The sequence below is a fragment of the Triticum urartu genome, chromosome 2A, assembly GCF_056163025.1.
Source record: "Triticum urartu cultivar PI428250 chromosome 2A, HENAU_Tu73, whole genome shotgun sequence".
In the NCBI taxonomy this organism is placed as follows: domain Eukaryota; kingdom Viridiplantae; phylum Streptophyta; class Magnoliopsida; order Poales; family Poaceae; genus Triticum; species Triticum urartu.
In genome coordinates, this window is record NC_141874.1 from 759,294,235 (window position 1) to 759,316,048 (window position 21,814).

Below are 21,814 nucleotides of genomic sequence, written 5' to 3' on the forward strand. Positions count from 1 at the left end.
TTGCGCGAGTCCACACAGGGCTCCACCCACGAAGGGTCCACGAAGAAGCAACCACCCACAAAGGGTCCACGAAGAAGCAACCTTGTCTATCCCACCATGGCCATCGCCCACACAGGACTTGCCTCACTAGCGGTAGATCTTCACGAAGTAGGCGATCTCCTTGCCCTTACAAACTCCTTGGTTCAACTCCACAATCTTGTCGGAGGCTCCCAAGTGACACCTAGCCAATCTAGGAGACACCACTCTCCAAGAAGTAACAAATGGTGTGTAGGTAATGAACTCCTTGCTCTTGTGCTTCAAATGATAGTCTCCCCAACACTCAACTCTCTCTCATAGGATTTGGATTTGGTGAAAAGAAGATTTGAGTGGAAAGCAACTTGGGAAGGCTAGAGATCAAGATTCATATGGTAGGAATGGAATGTCTTGGTCTCAACACATGAGTAGGTGGTTCTCTCTCATAACATATGAGTTGGAATGGTGTGTGTGTTCTGATTGCTCTCTCCTCGAATGAGAAGAAGGTGGAGGGGTATATATAGCCTCCACACAAAATCCAACCGTTACACAGTTTTCCAATCTCGGTGGGACCGAATCAATAAACTCGGTCGGACCGAAAATGTAAACCTAGTGACCGTTAGAGATTTTCGGTGGGACTGACATGCAACTCGGTAGGACCGATATGGTTGGGGTTTGGGCATAACGTAATCTCGGTGAGACCGATTACACAAACTCGGTGAGACCGAATTTGGTAATTAGCTAACCAGAGAGTTGGTCAGGCAAACTCTATGGGACCGATTTGCTCTTTCGGTGAGACCGAGTGGAACTCGGTGAGACCGAAAAGTTACAAAGGGGAAACACTGAGTTTACATTGCAATCTCGGTGGGACCGATTCGCTCTTTCGGTGGGACCGAAAAGTTACGAAAGGGAAACAGAGAGTTTGCAACCCCATCTCAGTGAGACCGAGATCCTTATCGGTAGAACCGAATTGCTAGGGTTTGGCAGTGGCTAATGACAAGTGAAAACTCGGTGGCGCCGGATAGGAAGAATCGGTAGGACCGAGTTTGGCTTAGGGTTTAGGTCATATGTGGATATGGGAAAGTAGTTGAGGGTTTTGGAGCATATCACTAAGCACATGAAGCAAGAGGCTCATTAAGCAACACATCATCCCTCCTTGATAGTATTGGCTTTTCCTATGGACTCAATGTGATCTTGGATCACTAAAATATAAAATGAAGAGTCTTGAGCTTTTGAGCTTGAGCCAATCCTTTGTCTTTAGCATTTTGAGGGTTCCACTTTCACATTCATGCCATGCCAATCATTGAGCTTTCCTGAAATAATCATCTTGAAATAGCATTAGCTCAATGAGCTATATGTTGTTATGAATTACCAAAACCACCTAGGGATAGTTGCACTTTCAGGAGACATGGTTGCTGGTGAAAACCGAGCCGACGGCAGGCGATGGCGGCGTTCTACGCCGTTACCTTGATGAAGGCATCGTCGTGTAACTACTATCGACCCACTCGTGCTGCTCTGAGGGAAACCCTAGGATCTGGTGTTCCAGATCGGACGATGGCGGCATTGCGGTGTCGTTTCTCTCTTGGAAGCATCATTTGTGGAGCAGTGCTGGAAGTCGAAGGCAGGAGGTGGAGCGGCTTCGTCATGCACGGAGCTTCAGTGGAGATGTCAAGTCATGCCTGACCGGCAGGTGCTACGATTTGTTATGTCTGGTCGGCAGATGCTACGCATGACAGATTTTCCATGGACTTCAAGTTGTGTTGGCTGGTGGTACTTTGCAGCATGGCGCTGAGGTGTATCTGTGGCGACCGCGACGTGCTCAGTTGTTTGCGCGCAGGGAGGAGGTGTCGTTGGGCGCCGTCGTGGCGTCGACGATAGCTACACCGAGTAAGGTTGATGCATCAATACAGTTCTGAAGATGGAGCGGTGGCAGTTGGCGACGGCGGCCTCTGAGAGCACGCCGGACCAGTGTGTGCCCCAAAGTCGGCAAGTGGCTACGTTGGGGTCTCAGGTCTTAGATGTTAGGCTTGGCTGCGATGTCTGTTTGGTATTAGGCTCAGGCTATATGCGCCCCTTCATCAACTGGATAGGTGTAGCGACAGTTTGTTGCTTAGACGGTAGTTTTAGTCTTACTGTTGTATGGCTTTGTAAGGTTTTCTGAAAATAATTAATAAAGTGGTTGTATGCATCGCCTAGAGGCAAAGGCCGGGGGTCATCCTCTTTTTTCTAAAAAAAAAACTAAGATCTCAACTCTCTCTTCCCCGCCAAAAACAAAAAGAATATCAAGTCTCTCTACTTGACCAGTTGATAGAGCTAACAACTAACATCTCATTATTGTCCGCAAAAAAGAAAAAAAAATAACATGTCAATATATTCGTTGTGGTATCTTCAAAATAAAAATCGTTGTGGTAATCTAGAGCGGTACGCGTCTCCCAGGAAGGTTCCTAAAGTCTTTTGTTGAATCATAAATATTCTCCACTCTCGCCTGAAAACTCATAATATAAAGTAGTTTTTGCCCAAATCATACGTATGTATGCTGGTCAAACTACACGGTCGCTGCATTGCAAGTGGGTGAAGGGCACGCCTTCACACTGGTTTAGAGAAAGAATGGATAAGCCACGTATGCATCGATCTGATTGAACAAATTGGCGAATATGCCATGATTCCGGCCGCGGTTGTTGGGCGATGTATCAGGCTCTAATACACTATCAGTGGATTCCGCCTTTCGGGTTTTGTCCTGAACAAGGTAGTTACTAGGAAGGGACTTTGGTTCTTGGTATTTCCTTGACACTGCAAATTATATGCTGTCTCGAGTCCTCAAGTTTCGAAAATTGTATAGAGAAGTCGGTTTCACTGTGAAAGTGCATTAATTTTCGACCTCAAAATTGATTTTTGTAATTATAAACCCGGACGAAGTGAGTGCAACTCATATGGTTAAGTTCCTTGTGACACAACCAACCCACCCGGGTTCAACTCCTAGTCTTGGCATTAGTGATCGCATTTTTCTGATTTTATTTCAGGTTTTCCGCGCACATGTGTTTAGGAGGAGACGTTTATGCTGACTATGAAGGCTTTTGTGACGACTTCGTCAATCTCAAGATGATGTACCGGCTCAGTTTCTCGAAGCTCTCATAAGAATAGGACATGCATGCGCACATTCAGAAGGGTAAGCGTGCATATGCATGAACGCCTACGTCTTTACCGTGTTAAAAAAAAAGCCCCTCTATACCTTCATTATGTTAATTATAGTAATGTGTCCCATCCTATTTTGTCCTAACTAATTAAGGGCATGCATGATTTGCACTCATGCATGCTTTGTAATCATGCATTGCTTCTTATCCTTATCTGTTTAGTTTGTGATGATCAAGTGGATAACCTCTAATATGGGGTCGGTCGGTCCTCATTAGTATTAGTGTTTTGATAAGCTATGGTTACGTTAATAATTCTTTTGTACGTTATGTTTGTTAGTTGATTTGACTAGACTACTCCCTCCTTCCATCTATATAGGGCCTAATGCGTTTTTCAAAACGGCTTTTGACTATTGACAAGATTAATAGTACATGACATGCATAATGTAAAAATTATATCATTGAAATCTCCTTTCACATACGAATTTGAGGACATGCTTTGTGTAAATTGCATGTCATATATTGTTGCTCTAACATTTGGTCAAAGTTAGCCTTGAAAAACGCATTAGGCCCTATATAGATGGAAGGAGGGAGTAGAAAGCTAATCTCCAAAAATCTACCTGCCGTTATTCCAGGCGGTGTGCATGTGATTAGAGCGAATGGTCAGAGAGGCTTTACTGACATGGGTGACAACATAATCTTCGAATCGGCCTACTACCTACATCGACATAGGTATAGTTTTGGTCTAATATAAATATAATTAATGTTGGGAAATGCCTTTTTTATTATGTCAAACTGGTAGCTTTGATTGTGTGCATCTTAAATATACAGAGACAAGATGTCGCTCATAATACTCTGTATTCACTCGATCCTACAATATGAATTAATCAAAACATTCTTTATAAAATAAATAAAAAACTGTTCTGCAACTGCAAGTAGGTTTATAGTACTATTTGTAAATGCACCGGAGGCGCGCCTTCACACTGAAAGGGGGCAAAGTAGTGGACATGACATGCATTTTTCCAAGCAGTGTGAGTGGATATGATGGTGATATCCAAGTTCTTATTTTGAAACGGAAGTACTTAATTAGTTGAATCTCGCTTTCATTTCGCTTGGCAACAAAGGGTAGACCGGGCACACAGATGACACACGTACATCATATGCTGGCACCGTTCGATGTTAGGTTATCCCGGCGGGCATCTATAGTCGAATATGTTAAATATGGCCCCTCAAACAACGTCCGCGGAAGCGTCCGGGCGTGTCCGCGAGCAGTGACTATGTACACCTTAAATTTTAGTACTTGCATCGGGACATCTCATATTAGATTCTTAAATTCATAAAAGGACATGCAAACAAAATAAACCGACATACTACATCGATCATCTAGCTACTGATTGTCGGAGATGTCGACGATCTTCGTGCCCGGCTCCGGTAGCATGGGTGGTAGCTGCAGCTCCGGCTCCTCCGGGGCCTCCACTCCGGCCTCCTCCTCCTCTATCTCCGCGTCGAGTTCGGCGAAGAGCGCATCGGACGCCGTCTGCTCCTGTCGGAGGAACGCCCGGTTTGCCTTCACATAGGCCTCATCCTGCAAGGACTCCAGGATAGCCTGCTGCTCCGCCATCTCCTCTGATTGGGCGACGGTAAACTCCGCCTCTGCCTACTCCATGTTGACGCCCGGCAGCTCCTGCTCCGGCTGCTCCGCCTCCTCCACCTCCATCGGAGCCAGCTCCTCTTCCTGCTCATCCTCATTCTCCAGCTCCGGCAAGTCCAGAGGCGGCCCGACAGCGATGCGGGTGGCGCGCGCGGCTTGTCTCGCCCGGATCTCCTGCTGGATCCCATACCGGCGCTGCGGCATGAGCATTGCGTAGTAGGTGATCTTGCTCAGGACCATGGCGGAGCGCCGGAGCGTGGGCAGAGCATCGGAGTGTGGGAAAAGCGCCGGAGGGGAGAGGGAGGAGGTGGATGGGCTCGGGCTGGTGGCGCGGAAAGGAGATGGTGGATGGGATAGGGTTGCGGGACGTTGTCCGGGTTAAATAGGCGTATTTGCTCTCAGGGGCAAGCTGAAACGGCGTACACACCACGGTGAAGGAGGAGGCATCCGTTGGACCGTCGGGTTTTCGCGCGAGTTCACGTGGGACCCATTCGTCAGTCCTACATGGTGGGCGTGCCGTGCGTTCTCATATTCGCCCCATATTTGGACTGGATATGAGGGTGCCGGTCAGCTCGGGCGTTTGAGGCCCGTTTGAGAGGGCCATCTGGGTCGAAAAATCATGACCGGGCAGCCATCCCAAACGTATAAGCGGGTTTGGGGCGCTCGGCTATAGACGCTCTTATCAGGATTAACATTCTTCGCAATTTATTTTTATCACGAGTAACAGGCAGTACACGTGTAACAGTGTTGAAAGTGTTAGAATATAAGTTGTATAGGATAGGAAAGTGGTTTAACTTATCCCTGTCTATCTCTTCTTCTCTCCCTTATCTCCTGTAACCTCTTGAGAGGATCACGATCTATGATCAAACTCTAAAACGTGTACATCAAGGCATTGGCCATATATATATACTGCGGCCCGAGACAAAGGGTTCTACGCTTCCTCATATGGTATCAGAGCCCTTCCTCTCGTACGTCTAGCCCTCGAGAAGGAATCGATCTAGTTGATCGAGAAAACAGAGAGGAACCAAGATCGAGAGAGAGGTAACCATGGCAGGCACCGCGCCGTCCACCGCTGCATCCACCACGCCCGCATCCACCATGAGCACTTTGTCAACCCTGTCCGCGTCTTCCACCTTCGCATCATCATCTACCCATAGCAGCTCGCCCTCTCTCGGTCCGCCTCCATCAGAGAAGCTCACGAGGACGAACTTCCTCCTCTGGAAGGCTGTTGTGCTACCCCAGATCAAGGGGGCACAGATGGAGCACTTCCTCGATGCCGCAAGTCCGGCGCCCCCTGCCACCATCACCGTTACCAACGATGAGAAGGAAGAGCAGGTCTTCAACGTCGCCAGGTCGATCTGGTTTGCGCAGCAACAACAGCTCCAAGGGTATCTCATGGGGTCTCTGTCTCGAGAGGTCCTTGCCCAAGTTGCCATGCTCCAGACGCCGGCCGAGGTGTGGAACTCCATCCATGCCATGTTCGCTGCGCAAACACAAGCCCAGAAGATCAACACGAGGATGGCGCTCACCAATCTGCAGAAAGGTAATCTAACCATGGCAGAATATCTTGGGAAAATTAAAACCCTTACAGATGAAGTTGCCTGCGCCGGTGCACCGCTCGGAGATGCCGAGATCATCTCCCATGTCATAGCCGGCCTCGACATCGACTACAACCCCGTGATCTCGGCTCTGGCTGCGCAGGTCGAACCTGTTACGGTTCAGGAGCTGTATAGTCAGCTCCTGAGCTTTGACGCCCGCCTCAGCATGCTCCAAGGAGGAAACTTGCGCCAATCGTCTGTCAACGCTGCCTCCCGCGGACGTGGCCGTGGGCGTGGACAGCAAGGGCGTGGACGCGGGAACAGCAACGGCGGCGGGCGCGGTGGTAACCAGGGCCAGGCTCGCTCTGGTGGTGGTGACCGTGGCGGCGGTGATCGCGGCGGTGGCTACAACAACAACAGTCGTCGCCCTAGATGTCAGCTATGCAAGAAACCGGGCCATGAAGTCATTGACTGCTGGCACCGGTATGATGAGGACTTCGTGCCCGATGCACGACACGCTGCTGCAGCCATACGGGAGCACGGCGGAGCTGATGGTAACACGGTATGGTATGCTGATTATGGAGCTACTGATCATGTCACAAACGAGCTAGAGAAGCTTGCTCTCCGAGAGAGATATCACGGCAATGATCAGATTCACACCGCAAGCGGTGGAGGTATGGACATTCTTCACATTGGTCAATCTTCTATTAATTCCCCTAGTCTCAAACGTGATCTTGTCCTTAAAGATGTCCTTCATGTTCCACAAGCCGATAAAAATCTAGCTTCCATGTCTCGCTTAACCTCCGACAATAATGTTTTCTTTGAAACTCATCCTACCTATTTTTTCATAAAGGATCGGGCAACGAGGGAGCTCATCCATCACGGTAGATGCATTGGAGGATTATACCCCATCACATCAAGAGTCTTTGATCGAAAGCATCATCATAAAGTTCATTCTTCTATCAAGCCCTCCTTAGCCAAGTGGCACCAAAGATTAGGGCATCCTTCTTTAAATATAGTCAAGCAAGTAGTCAATAAAGGCAATCTTTCATTGTCACGTAGTTCGGAAAGTGAGTCGGTTTGTGAAGCTTGTCAATGTGCAAAGAGTCACCAACTTCCTTATCCATTGTCAAATAGTGTGTCTCATGCTCCTTTAGAGCTTATCTTCAGTGATGTATGGGGTCATGCAAAAGATTCTTTTGGTAGAAAGAAATACTATGTCAGTATAGCAAATTCACGTGGATATATTTGCTTAAATTCAAGTCTGAAGTCTTCTCTGTTTTTCAAGAGTTCCAAAAACTTGTTGAAAGACAATTTGATCGAAAAATTCTTGCAGTCCAAAGTGAATGGGGAGGAGAGTATGAGAAATTCAACTCTTTCTTTCGGAGCATTGGCATTATTCATCATGTTTCTTGCCCCCATGCACATCAACAGAACGGTTCAGCTGAACGAAAACATCGTCATATTGTGGAAGTTGGTTTGTCTCTTTTAGCTCATGCATCAATGCCACTCAAATATTGGGATGAGGCTTTTATCACGGCTACTTATCTCATCAATCGTCTGCCTAGTCGTGTCATTGGCAACACCACTCCTTTGGAACGTTTGTTTCATCAAAAACCTGACTATAGTTCTCTCAAAAATTTTGGGTGTGCTTGCTACCCAAATTTGCGTCCCTACAATCATCATAAACTTGAGTTCAGATCTACACAATGTGTGTTTCTTGGCTATAGTAATCTTCACAAAGGATACAAATGTCTAGAAATCTCATCAGGCCGTATCTATATTTCTCATGATGTTATCTTTGATGAAACATTGTTTCCATTTGCCAAACTTCATCCTAATGCCGGAGCTCTTTTGCGTGCTGAAATCTCTCTTCTTTCCGATCCTCTGTCTTCTTCTGATCATGGGGGTGAATTAATTAGAATTGACCATGTGGAAAATTCCATAAAAAATTTTGAATCTGGTGTTGATTGTGCAGCAACAGGGCGTTATTTTATGTGTCCAGATACAGCCAAGACAAGATCTGGCACGGGATCCCAGGCTGATTCGCCTGCAGCTGCGCGATCCGAGGCGGCCGCGCGATCCGAGGCGGATTCGCGCCGCAGACTGATGGACGCGGGATCCCAGGAGGATCGCCTCGCGTCTCCCGCGGCAACCGACCGGGTGGCCGACCGCTCCCCAGGTGTGGAGCCTGCGGCAACCGACCGGGTGGCCGACAGCTCCTCAGGCGCCCACCCCACCAATCTGCATGGGAGCGATTCGCCCCGTGCCACGACTCCCGATGCTGCTGGCGAGGGGGAGAGCGCGCCGCCGCCTGCTGATGAGGATCCGGCCGGATTTTCTGTGGACGACACCTCTGCTGCAGAACCAGAATTTTCAGGATCTTCTGCGGCCAGACCTGCAGAAACACCGGTTCCCCTCCGTCATACACGGTCTCGGTCAGGTATTGTCAAGGAAAAGAAGTATTCAGATGGTACAATCAGGTATGATAAACTTAAGCGTGCTTTTCTCACAAGTATCGGTGAACCAACAAATTTGCATGATGCTCTTGCACACAAGGATTGGAAGAAGGCTATGGATGTTGAATATGATGCACTCATTCAAAACAAAACCTGGCGGTTAGTTCCACCAAAGAGAGATGCCAATGTGATTGATTGCAAATGGGTATATAAAATTAAGAAAAAGGCTGATGGAAGCATAGACAGATACAAAGCTAGACTAGTTGCAAAAGGGTTTAAACAAAGGTTTGGCATAGATTATGAGGATACCTTTAGCCCTGTTATTAAATCAGCTACTATTCGACTTGTGTTGTCTATTGCTATTTCCAGAGGTTGGAGTCTACGATAGCTAGACGTTCAGAACGCGTTTCTTCATGGTGTTCTCGAGGAAGAAGTGTTCATGCGGCAGCCACCAGGATATGAAAACAAAAATACACCACATTATGTCTGTAAGTTGGACAAAGCATTGTATGGCTTAAAACAGGCCCCAAGAGCCTGGTACTCAAGGCTAAGTACACAGTTACAAAAACTTGGGTTTACAGCGTCAAAGGCAGATACCTCGTTATTCTTTTATCATAAGAACAATATTACTATATTTGTTCTTGTCTATGTTGATGATATAATTGTTGCAAGTTCAAGCCCAGATGCCACAACCTGTCTGCTTAAGGATTTAAAGCTGGAAATTGCTCTTAAAGACTTAGGAGATCTACATTACTTTCTTGGAATTGAGGTCAAGAAGGTAAAGGATGGCATACTTCTTACACAGCAAAAATATACCACTGATATTCTCAGAAGGGTAGGTATGGAAAAGTGTAAGCCAGTCAGTACACCTATCTCTACTTCAGAAAAGCTTAATGTTGAAAGTGGAGAAGCACTTGGGTCAGATGATACAACAAATTATAGAAGCATTGTAGGTGCATTACAGTACTTGACTCTTACACGTCCTGATATTTCATATTCTGTTAACAAAGTATGTCAATACTTTCATGCTCCTACTACTTCTCATTGGACAGCAGTCAAAAGAATTTTGAGGTATCTCAAGTTTACAGAGGGACTTGGTCTTCAGATTGTCAAGTCTTCATCTATGCTTGTGTCAGCTTACTCGGATGCAGATTGGGCAGGGTGTGCTGATGATAGAAGGTCAACAGGTGGTTTTGCTGTATTTCTGGGAACAAACCTTGTGTCATGGAGTGCAAGAAAACAGGCAACAGTCTCAAGATCAAGCACTGAGGCTGAGTATAAAGCTTTGGCTAATGCAACAGCTGAAGTAATGTGGATTCAGACATTGTTACATGAACTTGGAATTAAAGTTCCACAGGCTGCAAGATTATGGTGTGATAACATTGGTGCAACCTATCTTTCAGCCAATCCTGTTTTTCATGCACGGACAAAACATATTGAAGTTGACTTTCACTTTGTCAGAGAAAGAGTGACGCGCAAACTACTTGATATAAGGTTCATTCCAACAAGTGATCAAATTGCTGATGGATTCACAAAGCCTCTTACGATGAGGAGGTTAGATGATTTCAAGTACAATCTCAACCTTGGCAAATAGGGTTTAGATTGAGGGGGAGTGTTAGAATATAAGTTGTATAGGGATAGGAAAGTGGTTTAACTTATCCCTGTCTATCTCTTCTTCTCTCCCTTATCTCCTGTAACCTCTTGAGAGGATCACGATCTATGATCAAACTCTAAAACGTGTACATCAAGGCATTGGCCATATATATATACTGCGGCCCGAGACAAAGGGTTCTACGCTTCCTCATAGAAAGATGCTCTAGGAAGTGACGGAGACGAATGAGGACGGCACACGAGACGTGAGGTGGTCGACCACTGTCTAGCTCGATCAAGAAAGTGCTGCAAGGAACATGATGGATGCGCTTCTTCATGCTTCTGATGCAGGGGGGAAAGTACTCCCTGGGGATACATCTTCGTAGGATATACTGTGTCTTTTGGTCGGTCTACGGGTCGTTTAGGTGCTTTTGAACTTTATGTGCTGCCAGATTTTCGCCTCATAACATTCGTTTTAACTACGAGCGAATAGCAGTGGGTTTCCTCCCAGTGCTCTAACTCGCTCTATTTCTTTCCCTCCTCGTGACAATATTCTCTGGATCCGGTTGTATTTCCATTCATTTGCAATGGAAAAGAGTAAAGTCCGGTTAAAAAAAAGCTCGATGGAGAAAGTAGGAGTATCTTATCATGCATGCATGGAAAGTTGGTGCATGCTGGGATCAAGCAAACGTGCATAAAGACACGTACGGACACACGCTGCATCCTATCTATGCTTTTCCGTGCCTGGCAAGAGAAAAAAACAGCAGCGTGCTGGCGCGTATAAAGCTGACAGCGACACTCCCAAACGGGGTGAAATACATCGATCTCATCTCATGCCATTTCATCTTTCAAGTAGGTTTTTACCATCGAAGATGATCAGTCGGGAAGAACCAAGTCTCCCGGATACAAGATGAGGGGTTGATCGATCGAACAACTAAGGGCATCTTCACCGGCGTTTCTCAAAGGCTGGATATGACAGGCCGGTCAGAGGGCATTCAGTGTTGTCCTCTAAAATTCTGCCAATTCAAACCCGCAATTTATATTAAATTTAAATTAGCTTGATATATAACATATAAAATTGATAAAGTTTAATTAGTTTGATATGTTTTACATCCAAACTACTTAAAATGAACCAAAACTAAACTATACTATACTATAAGTAGGGGGGCCGTGACCTTGTAGGAATAGCCTCCGGGGCCACTGCGATCGCCATCGCAGCCGTCGTCGGTGGTTGCGGAAGCTTTCCCAACCACCACAACATCTGTCCCAGGCTGCGACGTCGTGCTCACGCCACAAGCTTCATGCCTTCTTCTCCGTCTTGAGACGTCGGGTGTCCACCTTGACACGGAGCTCACGCTCCGACTTGGCGACTCCAGTCAGGAAGTGGTCCCGACTGATCTGGCGTTAGCAATGGGCATGGGTCTCCTTGGTGGTCTTGGGCATATCCAAGGGCCATGCCCTCCGCAAACTCTGGGCCAACGATGACCCATGCCAGCGGCACCTATGTCGCAGGGGCGAGCCCACATTGTGCCAGCAGGTAGCACAGGACACCGGGTAAAAGAATGTCTTACCTTATAACTATAGAGCCCACGTACACTGGGTCACCCCTAATTTTTCTAGGGGGACACTCGTACAACCAGGCTCCACCCAGCACAAACGCAAGTGCAGCCAGGCGCGTGACGAAGGCCCAGTCCAACTTGTAGATCGATGCGTGCAGTAGATTGATCGATCAATTGATCGATGCGTGCTTTTCTGTTCGTCTGCTCCACGCTGCGCTTTGTGCCTTGAGCCCTTGACCTTTCGCTTTCGTTCGTATCCCCCCGTATGCCGTACTCGCCGCCTATTACCATAGCACGGCAAGTCATCGAATCAGTGAAGAAAAGAAGGAACAGGTAGGCCACATCAGTCCCCAAACCCAATGCGGTGTGCCTCAGCCTCGATTGCATATCCGGTTCTAATTATTGATTTTTTTTCTCTAACCCTAGGGAATTAGGGCTACTGAATAAGGCTAGAGATTTTGATTGTATTGGATAATTGGACTACTTTAAATAATTGTGCACCGAGTGGAGACCAATATTGCAACACTCTAGGACGCCAACACAATATCAAGTAATTTTTATGTTACATTCAAGTATTCTGTGTACACATGATTCATGGTTCTTTTCTTCCTTGCAAATTTTATAATTATCTGAATAAATTACAAATTTCAGGTGAAGCTCGGTTTATGGAAAGTTTCTAAAAAAGAGGAGAACCTCAGTGCAAGATGAAAATGTTGGTCCGTCACACGAACATAATCAGAATGATGTCTCTGTCCCGCCACCATCAGAAGGACAAAGTAATGCCTCACCGCATGAACAGATTGATGTCCCGGCCCCACCATCACCACATGGACAAAATGATGCCTCCAGATATGGAGTTCTGCCAATAATACAAGGAGTTCATTTCAAGCTGAAGAAGAGATCAATTGGGAAAAAGAAACTAAATTTGATCGAGGTAAAAGGAGAAGCATTGATGAGTACCATCCAAATCAGCAAGATTTGGTAAGAAGGAAATATTTGGCCAATGGGCCTTCTCAACCTCGTACTTATTCTTAAGTGGATTGTTTTAATGATGCTATTGATTAGTTGCTCCAAGAACTTGATAATAGCTTCATGGAGAAAAATTCTGAACTGCTTGTTCGCTCGGCGACTTTGAGCCCAAATGAATTATTTTGTGATTTCAACATAGTGCATTTGATGAGTCTTGCTAAATTTATCCAAAAGATTTTGATGATGGAGAACTCAGGGACCTTAGACAAAACCTTCATCTTGACATTGTTGTGTCCGAGCAGATGATCGCTCCTCTAGTTTAAGTAATATTTGTGAGCTCTCTCAAAAAATGGAGACAAGAAAACATATTGTCTATCCCTTGGTTTATCGGACTATTTATTGCACAATTGTTATTAATATGCTACTAATTGGTTTTGTTTCTTTTGAATTGTCGGCAATCAAGATCTAGTGTTGCATTTTCTTGTGGTCATCGGTTATACTTTATTCATAATCTGGACACTTTGGTTCTTCTTCAATGTTTAATTTCCTACTATCAACTAATATTTCAAGTGAAACTCTTTATTTTGGATCTCTGGTAAGCATATTCAACGTTATATTGTATTCTTGGTATATTATATTGTTATAAGTGTGTTACTTTTATCTATATAATTACTTGATATCGACATATATGTGATAGAGATAGAACCCCGGGTCATTTTTGTCCTGGGTCCGCGCCTGTGTCTAAGCGAAGGACGTTGTGTGCCGCGCGTGGCGCTGCGCCACGGTAGTGAGGCGTTTCGAGCCCCTAAGCGACGAGGAGGAGGCGTTGGACCACACACCATTGCCGAGGTAGTACTTGAGGCGGGTGCACATATGCGGCGAGGATGGAGCCCGCTCCTATTTGATAAGGGCCGGGCGCCATTGGGTACCGGGGCGACAATGCAGCAGAGCCAGTCACCTAATTCTTGATTAGATTAAAAATGAGGCAATTAACTAGTGCAAGTATTTTGGCTCAAAATGTCTCTGTTCAAAAAACAAAGTGAAGGTACTCCGTCCGGTCCTTTTTACTCCGCGTATTAGATTTGTGTCAAGTCAAACTCTACAAAGTTTGACCAAATTTATATTAAAAAATATCAACATCTACAAGACCAAATATATATACTAAGAAACTACATTTCATAATGAATCTGACAATAATGTTTTGCTATTGTGAATGTTGATATTTTTTTCTATAAGTTCGGTCAAAATAGAGATACTTTGACTTCGGACAAAACTTATATGCAAACTAAAAAGGACCGGAGGGAGTACTTCAGATGTATTAGTCGTCATATCCTTAATTAGAGCAAAAAGGAGTTGTGCATGTATTTCGGCTCAAAAATGTTTTGGTTCAAAAGATGACGTGGAAGTATTTTAGATGTATTAGTCATATGATCCTTAAGTGGAGCAAAAATGAAGCGATTAATTAGTGCAAGTATTTGGCTTAGAAAATATCGGTTTAAAAATTAAGTGAACGTATTTTGGATTAATTAGCCGTCTGATCCTTAATTGGAGAAAAACGAGGCAACTAATTAGCATTTGCATACGATGCTATGTTGTTAATCTGGCTATTCAGTAGTTAATCTGCTATTAATCAAGAGAGGGTGATTAGGCGCTAACTGTAGGAATATATGCATGTCGGTTGGCTACGATGCAGTTAATTAGCTCTTGATCGTGGTAGGTTGGTAGGAGATTCTAGACAAGTGGAGGAAGCCAGGATTCATTATTTAATGCTGATGTGAGCACGACCCACTTAAATGCGATATACCAATGATATACGAGTTGGCTTTGTAATTATACAAGAAAAAAATTCAGAAAGATACTAGTTACTGACGGCTTTTGATGAACCTTGAATGGTGAGATTTAGGAAGGTGGCGTGAGCAGGTTCTCCTTCGTATTTCTCGGCCATATATTAATTTTTTTTAGCATCAGTACAGACACAAGCGCTCATATACACGCGCATACACTCACCCCTATGAACGCACACACGTACACCCTATCCCTATGAGTACCTCCGAGAGACTGAACCGGCATATCATCTTGGGATTTACGAAGTCACCGTAGGCGCCTCGTCGTCGATGGGAACGTCTTCTCCCACTGAAAGCACATCGCCGGAAATCCTGAAATAAATCCAGAAATAATGCGAGCACCAGAATTTGAACCCTGGTGGGTTAGGGATATCACTGTCCACCTAACCAACTCAACCGCAGGTTGATTCACCCGCCATATATCAATTGATATACTGACTTGATAGTAAGCATATATTCTCTCACCGCCACGGCCACAATACGTACACAGCACTGCTACACAACGATAAATTCATGCACGATCTGCACACCACAACGCATCACATCCTTGGTTGCCTCGTTTTGTAAATCTCTGTGGCCCAAATCGTGTCGTGTGTGGATCGTGGATGCACAGATCGTGTGCACAGCACTTCCAATACACGAACGCATAACAGTGGGAGCAAGTGGTAGGAAAGTACTTTCTTCATTTTTTTTAGTTTACATATAAGGTTTGATCAAAGTCAACCTTTGTAAAATTTGACTAACTTTATATTAAAAAGTTATCATGATTCATAATATGAAATTAATATTATCAGATGCAACATGAAATGTATTTTCATACTATATAGTTTTAGTATTATAGATGTTCATATTTTTTTATATAAATTTGATCAAATTTTTGTAGTTTGACTTTAATCTAATTTTATACGCGGAATAAAAAGAAACGAAGTACATGAGCATACGACAAGCAAACGAAAGTAGTCCACCACGTGATGGAGTGCATGAGTCCTCTTTTTCTCAACTTTTTCCACTTTTATATTCGGGACATACTCCTACACATGGTTAGAGCATCTCTAGCAGACCTCGCATAACACTCGGTCAGCAAAAATTTTGACGAGTATACGGATTTGGGCCAATTTTGCAGCCAGAACAGAGCCCGCATACTCGCCCAGCCCGCAAAAACTTTTACCGCACCTGCAAACCGCATGCCCCGAGCACTATAAGTGCGGTTCCGCGACCCTTTTGCGGGTCCAAACCCTATCCCCCGCCGCCGCGAGCCACCCAATTCTCCTTTCTCCCCTCTCAATTTCTCGCCGCCGGCGACCCTCCGCCCCGCCTCCAGCCGCCATGTCGGGGCGAATGTGGAGCTCCGGACGCGGCTCCGGCAGCCGATCCGGCCGTGAGAGGGATCCGGAGCGCGAGCGGCGCGTCCGGTCCGACGGCGCGAGGAAGCGCGGCGCGCGGAGGTCGACGAACCGCGGGCTTTCGCCGCAGGCGAGCTTCGACCGCCGCCAGACGGTGGAGTACGACCGCCGGCGCGCGTCGTTCTCCTCCGCGCGGTCTTCGTACGCTGGATCCTCCTCCGCCGCCGCCGCGGGCTTCCTCTCCGTGAAGAGAGAGTGGTCGAACGAGGAGGAGGAGCCGGCGCCGCCGGCGCCGTTCCCTTTCGTGCCGGTGAAGGAGGAGCCCGAGGACCCCGCTCCGCTCGGCCGCCGCGGAGTCGTCGGGCCCGAGGACTTCGTCGTGGAGTTCGATGCCGTCGCCGCCGCCATCGCCGAGCGGAGCGTGCACGAGGAGGAGGAGCGCCGACGCCACGCCGAGGAGCTCGAAGCCCTCGAGTGGCGGCAGGCGGTCGCCGCCAACCTCACCGCCAAGGAGAAGGCCGAGGAGTGGCGCCGCATCCGCGCGGAGCAGGCGGAGAAGTTCATCGATCTCTGCAGCTCCGGCGAGGACGAGTGAGCGTCCGGCTCCTCCACAGCATCGTCCGGTTGTCGCGACCTCGCCGCCGTTACCCCCTAGTACTAGTTTAACGTGGTATGTAGTATAACTATGCTTGTAGTTTGATGAACTATGTAGTATGCGATGCACAATGTAGTATGTGTGATGAACTGTGTTTGCGCAATTTCCCTTGCGAAAGAAGTTTTTCAAATTATGCAGGTTTAGATACAGGTTCTGCTCGGACGCATATGTTTTTGACCCGCAAAAGCGATTTTCGTGAACCCGCAAACGCGTTTTGCGGGTCGTATTTTTGCGGGGTCTACTAGAGTTGCTCTTAGAGCATCTCCAGCCGTTGGCTCCAGGGGCTCGGAAAATCGTCGCCTGGGGAGGAGCCGAGGAGGAGGCACGCCCGTTCTCGTTGATGAGGATGCCGGTGCTGCGGGTGCGTCGGCCGAGCGGCATTTCCGCGGGCTCGGCCTTGACGCTGAAGAGCGCCGGCGACCCAAAAGAGTGGGAGGAGGAGGAAGACGAGCCGGTCCTCCTCGGCATCAATTGGCCGCAACTCCGTCGGGGGACCGGGGCTGCCGGGTACGTCAGTGGAGGCTCGTTGCCGCCCTCAAGGTGCTCAAGGACGGCGTGGAGCGTGCGGCCGGGGCGCCCCACCACACGCGGCGGCCGTCGCTGTTTTTGGTCCCCCGCACCATCGGCGTGTTGTTGGTGGAGGCTATCCGCTCCACCTGCCAGCGTTCGAAGTACGCCGCCCACGCCTCGTGGTTGCCGGCGGCGTACTCCGGGAGGGTCCGCTGCTCCTCCGGATCTCGGCGCGGAAGTAGTCCGGGCGCGTGACGTTGGACAGTGGGGGAACGGGGACGCCCCCGGCGCTGAGCCTCCACCGCCCCGGCGCGCGCATGTCGGGAGGCGCCGGGTAGTTGGCTTCGTGCAGGAGCTGGGCTTCCCACTCGTGCAGAGAGCGACGGCCGAAGCCATTCGCCGCCGCCCCATCGCCGGGGAACCTTTCGCCCGTCGTCTACGGCGGCTGTGAACAGGGAGGGAGAGGAAAGAGGGCTCGTCGGCGGTGGCTGTGCACGGGGAGAGTGGGGCTGCAGGCGGGTGTGTCCACCGGTGAGGAAGGTGTTGCTTTATATAGAGGCCGAGGGGTGGCGTCGTGTGTACGCGTGGCGGGGAGGGGGTGCGTCGCCGCTCGTGAGAAATCAATGGAAGGCTGACCGGCGGCAGCCTTGGCATTAATTCCTCGCGGAAAACCGAGGCAACGTGAGGACGATGAGGCGCAGGTCGCTGACTCGGCAGGCCCGCTGTTCTTTCGCGCCAAAACGATCGTCCCGGTGTTTCTGGGTGCCTCAGCGTGCCGGATTCGGTCTGGATCCACCGACGTCGGTTTTGGCTCTAACCGACAAAAACTAGGCTTTTAGGGCGCAACTGCGTCGTTTTTGGGCGCCAATGCCAAAAAAGAAGTCTGGGGCTGTTGGGGGCACGACCGAAGATGTTCTTAGGACGGGAGTAGTTGGCGAATTGAATGCGTGATCTAGGTCCGGATCCGTGCAGCTTTTCGCACTCTACAGTGTGCTGTGCCCCGTCCGGTTTGATACACATGCATGTCACGAGAGAGGATAAGACTCATGCATGCATGTTTTTCTACAACATCTAGCTGCACGTACGTAGTAACTAGGTCAAGATCATGCATCATACTGCGCCTGCGTCGAGACCCGCGAAATCATTGTGCTAACGCGCCGCACCTACTATGACGGAGTCAGTCGCAAAACTGTGGACGTGTAGCATACGTGCTGGTCCTTCCTGACCTGTTTGCACCTCGAGTTGGTGATGTGAGCTGAGCAGCACCTTCAAGGACATGATCGTACGTCCCGTTCCAACATCTGCCTCCATCTCTGCCAACTCGCACCTACCTAGTGGCATACATATAGTAGAAATAGCATTATTCTAGCTATAGACACATAGAGTACAATAATGTTGCATTATCACTTTGGGCGAAGTGAGTCAAGTGGCTGCATACACAGCAGTCGTACAATCGAACCTGTTAGAGCATGGGTACGCCACTTTTACTTTTCTTTGGTCTATCCTCACACATACACAGCAGTTACAATCGAACCTGTTAGAGCGTCTACAACCCGCCCGGCTTGGCAAATCCGACTCCTCAAACACCCACGAACACTGACTGATTACACCTCATACTTGATGCTATGCATGTGAGTATCTCATATTCAATCCTCTAGATCCAGACAAATCATGCACAAGAAAACTTACGTACTACACAAATCACGCTAACCTAACTACGCTTCATCGTCGGAGAAGTCCACTAGGAGATCCGTAATAGATTTTAATGAAATTTTGGTGGTTTACCGAAATATTTTTAATCTGAAACTTCGATCCATATTAAGAATAAAATGAAATTATATTTAAATTTAATAAAAATTTGACTAAGCAACAAAAAAAAGATATGAAGGATTTTTTTATGAAATACATATAAGTTGCCTGGATTTTGATTCTGTGTAAGTTGATTTCTCACTATCCAACGGAAAAATGAATGTGCAGCAAAATCAAAATTGACTTGCACTAAATTTTGGCTCAGACGTATTTTAGACGAGCACTAATGATAAAAAAACTAAAAATAAAAAATTAAGTTTTCTAAGGAAGAATGAATTACTGGAATGATATTATCCTTAAAGAAGAAAGAACATAGTAAAAACAAAATTATGATAAATTTGCGCACAATATACACAGAAATTACAATTTATTACAATATGCATGAACAAGCATATAATAGAGAAATTTTTGCAAAACTTAAGTATTCTAAAAAAATGGATGAATTAGTGGCATTGGTATTAACCATGCCAAACAAAGATAATGAAAAACTAGAACAAAATGAAAATAAAGAAGTTTTCTAATGAAGAATGAATTAGTGGCCACAGTATTACCTTTTAAGAAAAAAAATATTTTTTTTAAATAAATAAAGACACAATTTGCACGCAATTTATACAGAAATTGTGTTTTTTTATAATATGCCAGAATTAGTATATAATAGTGACTTGTTTTGCACAAATAGAAGTTTCTCAAGAATGAACAAATTAATGCCACCGATATGAGTTAAAGAATAAATAAAATAAAATAAAAACCAAACAAAATCAAAATAATGAAGTTTGCTAAGAAAAAACAAATTAATGGCATTGTTATTACCCTTTAAAAGGAAAGAAAAATGAAACTAAAACAAATAATGACAATAATTGCACACAAATTGTATTTATTTATATTATGCAAGAATAAACATGCAATATTGATTTTTTGCAAAAAAAGATATTTTAAGATGAAATGAAATAAAAACTAAAACTTAGTAAAAAATGATGTTTTCTAAGTAAGAAATGAAATAGTGGCATTGGTTTTAACTTATAGATTGAAATAAAATAAAAAAAACTTAACAAACTTGCACACAACTTTGCATTGAAATCACACCTTTTGTAAATTGTAATATAAGAATAAGCATATAATAGTGCAATTTTCGGACTCTAATATAATATACACATATATTATATAGTATTTGCATGTATATTTAGGAGGATTTTTTTAAAGGCACTTTCTAAGAAGGATTGGTAATTAGGGGTTACCTTGTAAAGAAAGAAAATAAAAATAAATACAAAAAGTTGCACACAATTTGCATAGGAATAACAAATTTTATAGTATGAAAAAATGTACATATAATAGTGAAATCTTCATACTCTAGTATAATTTACACATATATTATATTATACTCATACGTATAAATTTACTCTCACCTAACACCAAAATATTTTCTATGAATACATGCGAGTTATACTCCATGTTAAAATAAAAAACAGCAAAGTTAGAGATTAATTCTCTCTCAACATATAAAAATAAATTGCATCTTATATTGGTGGTGTCATCTCCCTCAACACGCATGTGCGCGTGCGTGCACGCGCGCGCGTGCGCACACACACACACACAAAGAAAAACAGAAATAGAGAAGAAAAAATAAAGTAGCCGTAGAAACGCATTCCTACATTGATACGATAGAGAAAATTCATCAAAATGTCTTTAAATTCAAACTAAAACGAGCTTGCTGGATTGATCTCAACTACTCTCGACTAACACGTCACTAATTATCTCGGCAGCCCGTCACCCGTCCTGCACATGCTGGCTGCATGTTGCATGCATGTCGTATTGTACATGTGTGCACAGTTTGGGGGAAAGCAATTGACTGACTCTAGTTGTTTTTTCAGGCAACTAAAGTATAGCTAAAGTGAAAACATTTCTAGTTTCTGAAATTTGAAATTTTCCTTTACAGATCCCTATTAGAGGGTTGGGTGCTTCTGCAATTTCATTAAGGACAAGAGAGAGATCTAGTTTATAAGGAGACTAGACCGAAAAACCAGAAAGGTTGAATAGAGGACAACCATGCCAAAAACCCAATGACAAACACAAGCAACCCCTAAACGAAACTAGACTCCACCACCAAGCGCAAGCCACTGACCGAGGGCCAAAGAGATACATGATAGGGGAGAAAAACTTTCCGACAACGCCTTCGAGAAGTAAATGATACCCATGGGGCACCGGCGTGAAATACATTGACACGATGTCCTCTGTTTTGTTCTCCCTCCGTTTCAAAGTATAGTGCATCCTCAGTTTCCGCGCTTCAACTTTGACCATAAATTTAACCAACGAGACAGACTGCGGCGGGAGCAAAAATTATACCAGTGAATTCATATTCGAAAAAAGTTTTCAATTATATAATTTTTGCTTCCACCGCGGTCGGTCTCGTTGGTTAAATTTATGATCAAAGTTGAACCTCGAGAAGTGTTAGCGCACTATATTTTGAAACGAAGGAGTACATTCAAGCGGTCATTTTCCATGCCCTCATCGTCAAGAGCACACAGGAGCTCTAGCCAACCCGAGCCACCATGGGCACCAAATCTGGGTGGCACTGTGCGAGGAATCCCAGAGTCAACATCGGCCATTCATCGCAACCCCAACTCCGTCAATCCAGCGCCGCAGTTGTATATGGACACCACTGCACCTACCTAGAGCCTCTCCACCACGAGCAGGGCCCCACCGCCAGCGTCGGTTGCACATTCACCCAGCGGCGGCGAGGGGGAGATGGG

The 21,814-nt window shown here is 45.9% G+C and overlaps 1 protein-coding gene and 2 pseudogenes across 1 annotated transcript; 2 read left to right on the forward strand and 1 right to left on the reverse strand.

The window, feature by feature from the left end:
• Positions 1–4,527: 4,527 nt before the first annotated feature.
• On the reverse strand, positions 4,528–4,857 carry LOC147987925 (uncharacterized; annotated as a pseudogene).
• Positions 4,858–6,405: 1,548 nt separating this feature from the next.
• LOC147987926 (small nucleolar RNA Z247) lies at positions 6,406–6,544 on the forward strand (annotated as a pseudogene).
• A 9,532-nt stretch (positions 6,545–16,076) lies between these two features.
• LOC147987927 (uncharacterized) lies at positions 16,077–16,688 on the forward strand. Its single transcript, XM_087540476.1, has one exon. The coding sequence runs from the start codon at positions 16,077–16,079 to the stop codon at positions 16,686–16,688; it is 612 nt and encodes a 203-aa protein (XP_087396602.1).
• The last annotated feature ends 5,126 nt before the right edge of the window (positions 16,689–21,814 follow it).

Excerpts from the sequence above, each read along its gene's own strand:
- LOC147987927 (XM_087540476.1), top strand. The coding sequence starts at position 16,077 with ATGTCGGGGCGAATGTGGAGCTCCGGACGCGGCTCCGGCAGCCGATCC.